This window comes from the organism of the source record quoted next, unplaced genomic scaffold, assembly GCF_019419815.1.
Source record: "Pyrus x bretschneideri cultivar Hongxiangsu unplaced genomic scaffold, Pyrus_bretschneideri_v1 Contig24, whole genome shotgun sequence".
NCBI classification, from domain to species: domain Eukaryota; kingdom Viridiplantae; phylum Streptophyta; class Magnoliopsida; order Rosales; family Rosaceae; genus Pyrus; species Pyrus x bretschneideri.
This window is the reverse complement of record NW_025999546.1, coordinates 2,278,006-2,292,830: the sequence shown is the minus strand read 5'-3', so window position 1 is coordinate 2,292,830 and position 14,825 is coordinate 2,278,006. Positions and strand designations below refer to the sequence as shown.

The window sequence follows — 14,825 nt, the reverse complement described above, 5'->3', positions numbered from 1 at the left end:
TTGCAAGCATATTTAGGGCTTCAAAACAACCCCTAACTACTAAAAATTTAGTTACACATAATCCTTAAATAAAACCAAAAGAAAGACATGAGTTTGAGAAGATAAAACCGAAAGAAGAGAATGTCAAGATTTCCTCCTTCATTTTCTTCCTTCCCCAACATAGCAACCTTGCTTTTTTTCTTTTTTTTTTTTCCTTCCTTTCCTTCCTTTTTTTTTCTATCTTTTTTTTTTCTCCTTTTTCTTCCCTCTTTGCCGCTGCAACCTGCAACCTTTTTCTTCTTGCTTGCTGCCCCAGTTTTTTTTTTCCATAACTCACCCCACTAACAACCATTTATTAATGACAATAAGTGAGAGGAAATGGTAAAACAATTGTAACCCTTTAGGTAGCCTTTATGCCCATTACTCCCACTTAATTTTCCATTTCCTATGATATTTGAATAGGTATCAGCTAGCTTGTTCTTGGCTGCATCAGTTTTGGCTGCTAGTTTTATTGGATTTATTGCTTTCAATGCTTTCTTGTCAGTTACAAACTGCTCAGCCTCTTGAAAACCTTTCAGTGTTAAAACAGCCATAACTTCTTCTAGAAAAATTATGTTAACAATCTGCAAAATGTTCCAGAAAATAGACATCCGTAGCTTTCCAAGCATATAAGCTCATTCTCTAATTCATTTTGAGCTGTCTGCAACTTGCTTCCAAAGTCAGCTGATCTGCACAGGCAGTTTTGACGAATTTGTTACTTAAAATCCCACTTGTGTTATTTTTCCTTTCTTTGCTTGATAAATCCTTCAAAACACAAAAACAAAGCAAATAGCTTAATAATATAAGGAACTAACTAAGAAACGACAAGTAAATTTGATATAAAATATATATAGATATGAGCTTATCATCAGGCCCCTAAGGGGGTGGATTGTGACATCCCACATCGTCCAGGAGAGTGGATCATGTAAGCGTTATATGTATATTCTCATCTTTACCTAGCACGAGACCTTTTGGGAGCTCACTGGCTTCAGGTTCTATTGGAACTCCGAAGTTAAGCGAGTAGAGCACGAGAGCACTCCCATGATGGGTGATCCACTAGGAGGTTCTCGTGTGAGTTCTCAGAAACAAAACCGTGAGGGTGTAGTCGGGGCCCAAAGTGGACAATATCGTGCTACAATGGTGGAGCAGGCTCGGGATGTGACATTTATGTATACTATTACCATAAAAAGAAGTAGGTAAATTAATTTTGTTACAAGTTTAAAAAGTAGGCACATTAATTTTCAAGTAATTATACAATAGGTAAATTATTTTCATAAAATTAAACAATAGATATTGTTTTCAAAAATTAATTTTCATAGTAGGTAAATTTTTTCATGTAATTATGCAGTAGGTAAATTATTTTCATAAAATTAAACAATAGATATTGTTTTCAAAAAAATTAATTTTCATAGTAGGTGAACTATTTTCATGTAATTATACTATAGGTATAAAATTAAACAATAGATATTATTTTCATCAAATTAATTTTCATAGTAGTAAATTATTTTCATAAAATTCAACAATAGAAATTGTTGAAAATAAGCACTAAATTAGCTATATTCAAATTGAAATTTATTGCAAATTAATTCCTCCATCTAGAACTATATTTCATGGCTACAAGACCTTGTGAAATTCAATGCACATGATCAATTAAACCAAAATTACAAGAACTTTCCATACTGGCTTAGATGGGGGTATATTACGGATCCAGAAAATATAAAAACGGACACACAAACTTAATTTGGTAAGTTGCTTAGTTGGATCCTAGTCATTAGGTTTTATTCGGAAAAATATTATATGATGGGTTAGAGGCTAGAAAAAATGAGTTTGGAGGGGGCAAGTTAAATTTTCGGTAAATCTAATGATTCATCATGAGTGTGATGAATTAACCGTCAGCCTATGAGCAAACTCAGTGACTTAGTTTCCTTTCTTCGTTCATGTATAAGTTCATACTGACCTAATTTCGAGTATAATGTTTCTTTGGAAGCCTAACTTTGTCTACTTAAAACGTTTTGTTTGTAGCCCTTTGAATTAGACCAACGCATTAAGGACATCATGAACTCTCAAATTATACAAGTTAATTAACTAATACATGCAGCCCTGGTTTTCAAATAATATCGAACTCGTTGACCTTTATCAACTAGCCCCCACTGATCAATTTTTCTCTATAAATACTTCTACAAACCCATACGCTTATCCATCTAAAAAAAACATCCTATACGTTCCTTCATCAACTTTTCCCTTTTGAAATCTCTCCGCTTCACCAACAAATTAAACTTACATCATGAAAGCCTTCAAGGTTTTGCTTGTTTTTGCCATGCTACTGACTTTAACCGTTAGTACTCTATCCGCAATCCCAGGCCAAGAAGAATCATTCTTCGAAGAGGAAAACAATGATCCTAACGATGAAACCAAAAGCCAATTAGAAAAAAGCACTTCTCTGAGGGGAACAAGCCGCTTCCTTGCTTCTCGGGCTGCAGTGATGACATGCGACAAAAAACCTAGGGTTTGTCGGCTCTCGGGCAGCGGAGGCCCAGATTGCTGCAAGAAGAAATGTGTAAACACGAACACAGACAGAGTAAACTGTGGCAAGTGTGGGAAAAAATGCAAGTACGCGGAGATATGCTGCAAAGGCAAGTGTGTGAATCCAAGGTCTGACAGGAAAAACTGTGGCGGCTGCAACAATAGGTGCAAGAAAGGCAGTTCATGTGCGTATGGCATGTGCAGCTATGCGTGATCGAAGATTAATTCCTGATCAGCTGATAATGAACTTATATTCGGTCGACATTACGAAGATAAAATAAGGCTATATGAATTTATGTATGTGTGCAAGGATAATAAGGGCTAGCTAGTTATCACCTTTTGATGTACTAGCTTGGCCAGTTAATTGTTGACTATTTCTTTTATTATTAATGTAAAAATTCTTAAGAATAATGAATAAAATATTATTTTTCATTTTATTTATGTTAAGCTTGCAATTAGATATTCCGGTTAATCGTATAACGATTACTCAGTCTCTGCCTTTTAAGGCATGTGTGCACTAATTACCATGCTTGTATATCTAGATCTTTAACATTTAATTAGAAATCTGGTTCCCTCTCCCTGCACACAAATATGTACATTACCACTTAGACTCTTGTTGTAATGCTAAAGCACCACCTTTGTTAACTTCCATTCAAATTTCCCATAAGTACCTATTGTTTTAGCTTTTAATTTTAAGCGTACACATTTTATTTTTATGCCTGCAAAGCTTTTTTTTATTATTATTAATTGATGAAAATATCATATTTGTTTTAGTTAAGATTAACTTTCAGTCTGACTGTATGTATAGGGAATTTAGTTTGCAAGAAAAGGGTAATGTTAGAGAGATTAAATTTAGAGAATAAATTTTGGAAACTAAAGGATATGAAAGGTTATGATTGATTTATTATTTAAGCATTGATAAATGCACTCATTTCTATTGGTGACACATGATTTAGTTTGTAAATTTAGTTTCCAAATTTAGAGTAATGCTATTCTTACCACAATTTTATACCACATTTGTTTACCATCTTAAGTGGCAAATGAGTTGGACAAGCTACATCATTTAATTTCAATCTTTTTAGAGTAATGCTATTCATACCATGTTTTTATACCACATTTCTATACCACCTTAGGTGGCATTTGATGTGGACAGCCACATCATTTGAAAAATTTGCAAAACCTAAGAAAATGAAGGAGAAACACTCCTCGTATACCACAATCATCATTTAATTAACTAGTTTTTCTTAATTATTAGTTTATTAAATAATGAACTAAATTTATAAATCTGATTAATTCAAATAATGTGGTTGTTCACATCAAATGTCATCTAAGATGGTATGAAAATGTGGGACAAAAACATGGTATAAATAGCATTACTCAATAAAATAACATATAAGTGTATTGGGAAATTAAGAAAATAAAATAACATATAAGCATATGGTTTCCCTTTTAACAATTGAAATTTGAAGGAGTGAGAAGGAAAGTGGGATGTGTAAGAATAAATATATATATATATATATATATATATATATTTTTTTTTTTATTTTTTTTTTTTTTTCCTCCGGTTGAGCTATTGCAGTGTTTTTAAATAAAACTCGTAGTTATCATGTGTTTAAAATGTTATTCCCAGAACCAAATCTATGGTAACGGAATCGAATTGGATGGTATTGAAGTCATCGGTAGTCACCCTCCTCGAAGTTTCTTCACTAATATATATGGTCGATCAATGGTCAATTGTGTGATTCCAAAAGTCTACTAATTAAAGGGAAAAGGTTAACATAGAGGCTCAACAAGTGCTTCTGTAACGGTTTCCCCCTTTGGAAAATGGACTATGGTTTCTTGGACCCTTGAAATAACAAGAAGGCGGGCTAGAGCTCACGTAAGTACCAACATATATGCAATATTATGCATGCATGAGGGTGGTTAACCCAAGCAAATAAGGAGAATACCACAGCCTAACCTGCCTACTTTGTCATTAAGTAAATATGTATCTTCTTATTCATAAGTTCCTATCCACCTAATTAATTTGGAGTACAATATTTCTTTCGAAACCTAACTTTGTTTACTTAAACGCTTCGTAGCCCTTTGATTTAGACAACCCATAAAGTAGATGAATACTCTACAAATTAATAACACCCATAACCCTCTTGATTTTCAAAGGTTGTATTGTATTTCCATCATAAGTTCTTTACAATTGTACAACAATATATAAGGAGATTGACTCCTTGAATTACGCCACAACAGGTGGCTTAGGGAAGACAAATAACAACTCCTTGAATTAAGGGAGTTGACAACTAAGATTAAGAAGATTGACAGCCCAAAGATAAACCGGACTCTTAACCACCTAGGGAACAATTAGTACCCAGAAGGCACAAAGAAGAATAGTTGACAAATCCCCCCTATTGTCCAGTGTTACCGTAAACCTACCCTAGTATTCAGGAAACCCTAATAACCACTGGACTAACTTCCAATACGCCCCCTCAAGTTGGATCCAGAAGATTTATGGATCCAAGCTTGAACAAAAGTTGTTGAAACTGATGAAAAGCCAAGGGCTTTGTGAAGATGTCAGCCAGTTGGTTGAAGCTTCTTGTATAATATGTCTAAATCACCTGTGACTGCACCTGTTCCCGAACGTAATAAGGACATAGGAAGAGTTGAAGGAACACTTAAATCACGGGGTTTGATGCGATATGCATGGCTGCCTGATTGTCACAAAATAAGGACATAGGAAGAGTTGAAGGAACACTTAAATCACACAGAAGACCCTTGAGCCAGATCAACTCATACGCAGTTGAAGACATTGCATGATACTCAGCTTCGGCACTTGATCTGGCGATAACAATTTGCTTCTTACTTTTCCAGGTGACCAAGTTTCCACCGACAAATATACAGTAGCCTGTGGTGGACTTACGATCGATTGCATTCCCCACCTAATCAGCATCGCAATACCTCATGATTGGTTGTTGTCATTCTTCTGCATGATGATACCTCGACCCACTGATCCTTTTAAGTAGCGTAAGATCCTTTTAACAAGGGTCAAGTGCTCAAGAGTCAGGGAGTGCATGAATTGGCTCACAAGACTTACAGAACAAGTGATGTCGGGTCTGGTGATTGTTAGATAGATCAATTTACCAACCAATCGTTGAAAATGACTGATATCCGTAAGTGGCATGCCCTTCAAGCTAGGTGTGTGCTTGCTGTCAAGAGAAGTAATGGCCAGTTTAGCATCGCTCATGTTAGCTTCCTTGAGCAAATCCAAGACATACTTTCTTTGATTAAGAAACAATCCCTTGTGCGAAGTTGCCACTTCTATACCAAGAAAGCACTTCAATATCCCAAGGTCTTTAATTGCAAACCTTTGTCTGAGAGTCTGTTTAAGGTTGAAGATCTCGTCAGTATTATCACCTGTAATTACCAGATCATTAACATAAATCAACACAACCAATTTGCCCACAGCTCCTGTGCGAACAAATAATGAAGAATCGGCATTGCTACTTTTGAAACCAACACTAGTGAGAACTAAGCTTAGTTTTGCATACCAAGCTCGTGGGGACTGTTTCAGGCCATAAATGGATTTGTGCAATTTGCACACTAAATCCGGTTCATTGCTTTAAGGATGCCTTGGTGGCAATTTCATATAGACTCCTTTTTTGAGATCACCGTGCAAGAATGCATTATTCACGTCCATTTGGTACATGGACCACCCCTTGTTTACAGTGACGGACAATAACACTCTCACTGTGTTCATTTTGGCAACAGGTGCAAACATTTCTTTGTAATCCACCTCGAATGTTTGAGTGAATCCCCGAGCCACCAGTCTTGCTTTATGCCTCTCAATTGATCCATCTGACTTGAATTTGAGTTTATAAATCCATTTGCAACCCACGACTTTCTTGCCTGTTGGAAGTTTGGTGATACTCCATGTGTTGTGTTGATCTAGGGCATTAAGTTCTTCTTGCATTGCTTCTTTCCACATCTCTTGGCTGTTGGCCTCATGGAAATTATGAGGCTTCTTGTTACTTGATATAGCGCTTAGGAATGCAGCATGGGCTAGTGTCACTCTCTTGTACAACACACAATTGAAGATGGGATGTGTGGGTTTGTAGATGACAAAGTCTTGAAGTCTTGTGGGAGTTTTCCTAACACGCATTGGATTGCGTCGAGAAGCAGACAGAGTTGTTTCACACTCGTTCGCATCATCTTGATTGTCACCATCTTCATGCAGTGTACCATCAGAATGATACCCTTCATTACTATTTTCATTGAGAGATGCATCAATGTTGGCATGGCTGAGATCTTATTGTTGTAGAGCCTCAAGTTCGATTCTTGGTAGTAGGAACACATCCAAGAAGCCATCCCCTTGAACGGTGATTTCACTTGACTTGCTGAAAAAAGAGGTAGTTTCATGAAATCAAACATCTTTGGACACAATCATTCTCCTTAGTTGGGGATTATAACATTTGTATCCCTTTTGTGTAGATGAGTAACCAAGGAAAATACAATTAACAACTCTAGGATCTAATTTATCTTGGTGATGAGATTGAATATGCACAAAACAGATGCAGCCAAAAACACTAAAGTGTGAGAGGTTAATTTTTCTTCCTTTCATGACCTCTAGGGGAGACTTGAAATTCAAGACTTGGCTGGGTAATCTATTAATGATATAAGCAACTGCTATAACCCCTTGGGACCAAAATCTCTTTGTAAAATTCATTTGTAGCATTAGAGCTCTTGTTTTTTCAAGTAGATCACGGTTTTTTCATTCGGCTACGCCATTTTGTTGAGGTGTGCCTACACAACTTGTTTGATGCATGATGCCATGAGTGCTTAAATATTGTTTCATGATATGGGACATATATTCGATGCCATTGTCAGACCTTAAGGTTTGAATTTGAGAGCATAAATGGTTTTTAACAAGGTTATGAAAGTCCTTAAATACTTCCATAACTTTATTCTTAGACTTTAGAAGATACAACCATGTGACTCGAGAGAAGTCATCGACAAAAATCACAAAATACATATAGCCATCAAATGATTCACAAGTTGGTCCCCATACATCTGAATGAACTAGTTCAAAACACTTACTAGCCCTGGACAAGAAGAGTTAAAAGGTAATCTAGTGGCCTTAGACAAGTGACATGTTTCACATGAGATAGCATCATTCCCTAAGTTTGGAAATAAAGTTGACAAAATGGGTGGAGAAGGGTGAGCTAAATGTTGATGCCACAATTGATTATCTTGAATGGGGTTGAACTTGGCTTGGAGTCCTCTGGATTGCTCTTTGATATGTAATAGAGACCATCTAAATAAAACCCTTGACCAATCATCTCTTCTTGGTAGCACAATCCTGAAAGATGACATTGTGAAGAGAAAAAATGGCTAAGCAATTCAAGGTATTTGTGATCTTTCCCACATATAGAAGTTGAAATGGGAAGGAATGAACATATAAAGCCATCGATTCAATTTCATTTGACATTAATTTTATTTTTTCCTTTCCTAAAACCTTTACATTCTCACCATTTGCAATTGAAACTTGAGAAGGATTTGCAAATTTTTCAAACTTTTGACACTTAGACACATGGTTGGCCATCTGATATGTGGCACCTGAATCTACAACCCAAAAATCATGCAACATATTTATTTTACGAGCAGTTTTCAAGGCTTTCATGATACCTTGCATGTCCTCTTGGGGTACGGGTTTCGTGTCTGCCAAGAAACCTGCAAACTTGCTGAGCAATACCATCGAGTTCCCTTCTTCTATGTTGTCTACATGGTTAATTCCAGCCTCTCCTTTCTTACCTTGAAGATACGACATAAACTCATTCATGAGCTCAGCTGGATTCGATGTAAAGTTCTTGAATGGATCAGACCCATTGGAGTTAGCGGCAGTCGCATGATTTGCTCGATGTGGAGTACGGTTCACCCTTTGTACACCCTTGTTATCCTTCATGAAATCAGGCTTTAACTCTGGGTGTAAAATCCAGCATGTGTCTTTAACATGACTCGTATTATTGCAGTGTTGGCACTTCAAGTTCGGATGCTTTCCTTTCTACTTCCTCTCGTTGGTTATATATGCCCTAGCCTTAGGTACACTGGCCATTGTACCCATGTTCATGACTTTTCTCCTTACTTCTTCACATTGAATTGTCACACATACACTGGTGAAGGAAGGAAGTTCAGTGTTCATGAGTATGTGACATCGTAGATCTTCACAAGTTGAATCGAGACTGGACAAGAGTTGAAATATCTTGTCTTCTTCTGCTTTCTTTTGTAGAAGTGTTGCGTCAGTCGTATGAGGGCGATAAATTTCCAACTCATTGTATATGCTCTTCATGCTTCCTAGAAGTTACACAAAAGGCTTGCTCTTGTTGCAGATCAGAGATATCCTTCTTTAATTGGAATACCCGTGCAGCATTGTTCTGACTACCATACATTTCCTTGACTGCCTTCCATAGCTAGTATGAGGATTCAGAGTAACTGAACATTTCAGCTAATTTACGTTCCTTGGAATTCAAGAGCCATGACATAACTAGCTGATCCTTACTAAGCCAGGATTCATAGGTTGGTGATGAAGCATCAGGTACTTCGATGCTTCCATTTATGAACCCTAACTTAGACCTTCCACTAGAGCCAGAGACACTGCTCTCGACCAAGGCAAGTAATTAAACTCATTCAACACGACTGAGCTTAATCTTTGATTTGGGTTGACATCCACCTCATGCACGTTCATGGAGGAAAGCACTGGTGAACTTTCAATTTCTGATACTAACGATTATCTTCAGCCATTTTGAAGATTGAAAACACTCGAATATCAGTATAGCAGATGCAAGTTAATTTTCCTGCTCTGATACCATCTTGATTTTCAAAGGTTGTATTGTATTTCCATCATAAGTTCTTTACAATTGTACAACAATATATAAGGAGATTGACTCCTTGAATTACACCACAACAGGTGGCTTAGGGAAGACAAATAACAACTCCTTGAATTAAGGGAGTTGACAACTAAGATTAAGAAGATTGATAGCCCAAAGATAAACCGGACTCTTAACCACATAGGGAACAATCAATACCTAGAAGGAACAAAGAAGAATAGTTGACCAATCCCCTATTGTCCAGTGTTACGTAAACCTACCCTAGTATTCAGGAAACCCTAAGAACCACTGGACTAACTTCCACTAAACCCCCTCTCATTCTTCACTATAAATATTTCTCTAACCCTATATGTTTCTTCATCCAAAACATTCATATATATATATATATATATATACTTTGTTTCACCATCTTCTCTCCCTTAAAAAATCTCTTCTTTTATATATACAATACACCCAACTACGTAACCAAAACATCATGAAAACCTTCAAGGTTTTGCTTGTTCTTTTTATGGTAATGGCTTTAGCCATTACTCTCTCTGCAACTACGGACCAAGAAGAATTATTCTTGGATGAGGAAAACAAAGATACAGATGATGCAACCAAAAGCATGCAATTAGATAAAGTACTGATTTGGTACTGATGTGCTTTTATAAAAAAAAAAGGTATATAAAAAAAACTGAGCTCAAAAAGGTGTTTGGTAAACACTTAAAAACAGCTTATTTTTGTAGTTTTGGGTGAAAAAAAGTTGAAAAGGTGAAACAGCAAAAATGAGCTTATTCTCACATTACAGTAGAAGCAGTTTTTTTTTTTCAAAGCACAGCAATACCATACCAGCCCAAAACCACTTCTCTTAGGTGAATAAGCCATTTGCTTGCCTCTCGAGCCATTGTGACTACATGCAACAAATGCCCTAGGGTTTGTCGGGCATCAGGCAACGCAGGGCCAGATTGCTGCAAGAAGAAATGTGGGGATACAAACACAAAATAAACTATGGCACGTGTGGGAAGAAATGCAAGTACGGGGAGACATGCTGTAAAGGCAAGTGTGTGAAACCTAGGTCTGACAAGAAAAACTATAGGAGCTACAACAACAAATGCGAGAAAGGCAGTTCATGTGTCTATAGGATGTACAACGATACATGAAATTATTTAAGTTATCATTTGAGGGACTTAACCAATTAATTATTGTTTATAATTTGATTTTTCTTTTTATTATAATGTAATTAAGGAATAAATCATTTGTAAGAGAAGGAGGATCCAACCTGGATTCTATATTTCCTCTTAGGGTTAGGATTGTTTCCTTGTTCTTGTGTGCTGTATAATTCTTTTATGTTAAGAAATATTCTAGCTTGTACTCCAAGTTATTGTTTTAAATAAGTACCTGGTATTAGAGGTTTATTATGAAATGGGTCTCTTTCTCTCTCAATTATGAGGGGAAATATAATCTTCTGTTTAATTAATTAAGTTCTTATGTGGAGATCATCTTCACCATTCAATTTGATTAGTTTGGTACTGTACATATGATATAATGAATTTTTTTTTTAAACAAACAATATTATCTACACTAAACGGGAGGGGATTGGCTTAGTCTCACAACGGGTTAGTAATAATTTAGTTCAAATTCACCTTTGGCGAGAATCGAACCTAAGGCCATCTCCAACCGAATGGTTCAAATGGCCATAGGGTAGAAAACAGCCTGAAAACCGTCTCTAACCGAGGGCTAGGCTAAAGGGTGGCGCCCACTAGACAAAAAAGGGCCAAAGGGCTAACCGGCCCTTGGCGGGCTATAAATTAAACACCAACGGCTAGCTGATGTCATGCTGACATCAGTTACCGTTGGATTTGATTTTTTTTTTTTTGGCCAAAATTTTGTTTAAACAATTTTAAAAATTCTCATTTTTTCCTATAAATGCCTAAGTCTTTCCTACACCATTTGTCACAATTTTTCACCATTCCTACACCATTTCAATTCTCGTATTTTCTTACCTCTTCCAATAATGTTTCCTTCAAATTTTTCAATAGTTTTCAAATGGCCTCATTTGCAATTAAAGGTAGGGCTTGGACCCAAAAAGAGATGAAGCTCTTTGCAGGGCTTATAGATGGGTCTCAAAAGATAGTGTGAGGGAAAGTTCTCAAACAAGTGAAGGTGTTTGGACTCGTGTATCTAAAAAATACTACGAGTTATACGAAGGCACCACTCCACTGAATATACCCCAAACCACGAGAGTTATTCTTCAAGATGGAAGAAACATCTTCATCCAAGTTTGAACAAATGGCATCAAGCACTATTAGTAGCCGCAAGTAGACATGAAAGTGGCACCAATTTGTACGACGAAGTAAGTGTTTTCACAATTTATTTTAAATATTTAATTATATTACATTTACTTTCATAAATTAATTTCCTTTAATTTTTGTAATTATATTTTCTAGGTACACCAAGTGAAGGAATTGTATATGGAGGGCAGCTGGAAACCCTTTCAGCATCACAGTTGTTGGGAAATTTGTAAAAGGTGGGTGTTATTTGAAGATCCACCTCAACATAGAGTAAGTCCTACGCCGATGTTCGGAATTGCATCCTCAGCTGTAGATGTGGATAAAGATGAATCTCCTACCATTCAACAAACAAGGATAGAAAATCCGTCTTCGGGTGAAGGTTCCATACCTAGGGCTATGGGACGAAAAAAGGCCCGAAGGTTGAAGGAAAAGGGTAAGGCAAACGATGATTATGCCACTCAATAGGAAGTGGCAACGTCATTACAATTAATGGCGGAGCAAAATGTCATTGCCGTGAAAGAAAGGAACTGTAAGCATGATAGACCGACCAAACAAATACAATAAGAGATGGATGATAAGAATATGGAAATGAACATTTCAAATTACACTCCAATGAGTAAGGCCTATTTTGATAGAAAAAAAAAAGGAAAGAAATTATGACTTAGCAGCAGTTGTTTACCTCTGACTATACTCCTACAATGGCGGATGATGAAGATGATGATGATTATGGACTTTAAATTTAAGTTGTTGTAGTTTTTAAATTTAAATAATAAATTATGTTTGGCCCTATGACCCTTTGGCCCTCGGTTGGAGATGTTTTTTTGTCACAGGGCTATGTTTGGCCCTATGATCCTTTGGCCCTCGGTTGAAAATGGTAAGAAATATGGTCATGTACTATTCATTAAAGTATTAGTTTCTTGGAGGGCCATAGGGCTAAAACAAGCCCTATGGCCCTCCTTCAGTTAAGGAATACCACTAGAACAATGGCGAAGTTAGAAATTAAAGATAGAGGGGCCTCTATGCCCTATGAAAGAAATTGAAAAAAAAATATAAATAATGAGAGAAAAAGGTTCATTTTTTATAGTGGAATGAAAAATTATAATCAAAAGAGAGTAATGAAATCACGATTTTTTTTTTTTTTTGAGATAATTGTATCGTAAGTACCAAACTTGTTTATAAGTTCCTATAATGAAGTTGAACAAAAATTAATAACCACAACTCAAAACTGCAGCTATGAAAATTGTTTTTCAAGATAAATTCTTCCTCTATTCTATTTATGCGTAATTTCACTATAAAAGAACACTCTACCATGCAAAATAGTGAACTAACTAAGGAAGGCTAGTTGATATATGTCTTTAGTTTCATAACAATACTTGTAAAACATATTTTCTTTTGTCAATTAGCGAAACACAATAAAGCTAGAGGGGAGAAAACACACATAAGTTGAAGAATGCGGAGTATCCAACTAAAAGTATACAAACAAAAACTACAAAATGAAAATTTCAAGGTAGGCCAGGACCTTTCTTGGTCCTCAAATGGTTCTGTCACTGCATTAGACCGTAGTACTAAGTGACCTAGAAGGAATTTAATTTCCAAAGGAAAAGCCAGCCGGGCATCTAATTGGATGAGATCATATCTATATCGGCGCCCAAGATATGATCGAACAATGAGACGGTAGCCAGTTGGTGGGACAACTTTTTCTTTGCAAGAAAATGGGAAACCCGAATAAAACTAGTTAAAACAGCATGTGTCCAAAAAATTAAATTAAAATTAGTTTGGTCAAAAGTGATAATTAATTGCTAACACCATTCTCTATAGCTATCTAGTTGAGGAGAATCAAACCTAAGAATTCTCACTTACAAGTAAAGAAGAATACCGTTAGATCATAGTAATTGAATTGTCACGTTTTATAAGTACTTAAACTGTCACATATTTTCAGAAAACTCTTAATCAAAGGATGAAAATCAACATACCCCTAGAGCATGCTGCATAAACCAAACTAGAAATTATACGGCCAATGAAAAGAATTAGGAGCTTCGGCAATCTGCCTATATATTATCTGTGTAGTATGCATGTTTCTTGTTCCTATTCACCTAATTAATTTTGAGATAATATATACAAGTTACAATTTTTTTCTGGAAGCCTACATTCGTTTACTGAATTATGACATTTTGCTAATATACCAACCATGCAATATTCCCCGCATTGGTGACTTTTGTATGTCAACCCTCATGCATCGTCCCCTACATATGTATGCATGTTCAAGCCCTGCATGCTTATCCATCCAAACTATATATTCATAATTTTCAACATCAAATACTCTATATTCTTCTTTTCCAATCACAACTAGATCACATGAAATCCCTCAATGTTTTGTTTCAGCTAGCGATGCTGATGGCTTTAGCGGCCATTACTCTCTCAGCAACACCAGACCAAGAATTCGAGGAACCTTCTTCGGCGAGGAAGACAACACTATTAATGTTTCAAACAGTGAAACCTTTGAACAAGAAAAGACTTCTTTGGAATTGATAAATTATAGCGGATGAGGATACGGGCAATTTTCAAGTAAAGTTTCCGTTAGCAGTTGGAAGTAATGGTCGGCATCACCTGCATTTGGTGCACTGTCAAACAAGCTGAACTCCTCTGGATCTTCTTCAAGCAGTTTCAACAAATCAGCATACTCCAACATGGGTTGGTTATTGTTTGAAACTAGCTGAGAGAGCCTCTCCTGCTGCAGCTCCAGTTACTGGCTTCCACCATTGCTGGAAATGTTTCTGCATCGGCTACATTGCCTGATGCTATTTGTTTTGGCACAACCTCAAGTACCTCAGTTGTTCCGGCGACGTCTGTCGAAAACAGATTCTGATTTGGGGAAATGAAGGGAGCAGTCAGTCCTGGATTATAAATTGCGCTTGATTCATGCCTGCTTCAGTTGTTCCCCTGACTTCTACTGAAAACTGGGTCTAATTTTGGGGATTGAGAAGGGAGCAGTCGGTGCTGGACAATAATTGTGCTTGAATCATGCTGGCAAGCGCATTGGGAGCTGAAAAGTATTGGCCTGAGCGCCGGTATGAGCTTACAAGGCTAGGGCTTATAAACCCTTTTTTGTTTTAATGTTCAAAGTCAGTAACAAATGGTG

General features: G+C 36.5%; 1 protein-coding gene across 1 annotated transcript; it reads left to right on the top strand.

The window, feature by feature from the left end:
• Positions 1–2,238: 2,238 nt before the first annotated feature.
• On the top strand, positions 2,239–2,818 carry LOC125478185 (stigma-specific STIG1-like protein 1). Its single transcript, XM_048585991.1, has one exon. The coding sequence runs from the start codon at positions 2,303–2,305 to the stop codon at positions 2,753–2,755; it is 453 nt and encodes a 150-aa protein (XP_048441948.1). The 5' UTR covers positions 2,239–2,302; the 3' UTR covers positions 2,756–2,818.
• The last annotated feature ends 12,007 nt before the right edge of the window (positions 2,819–14,825 follow it).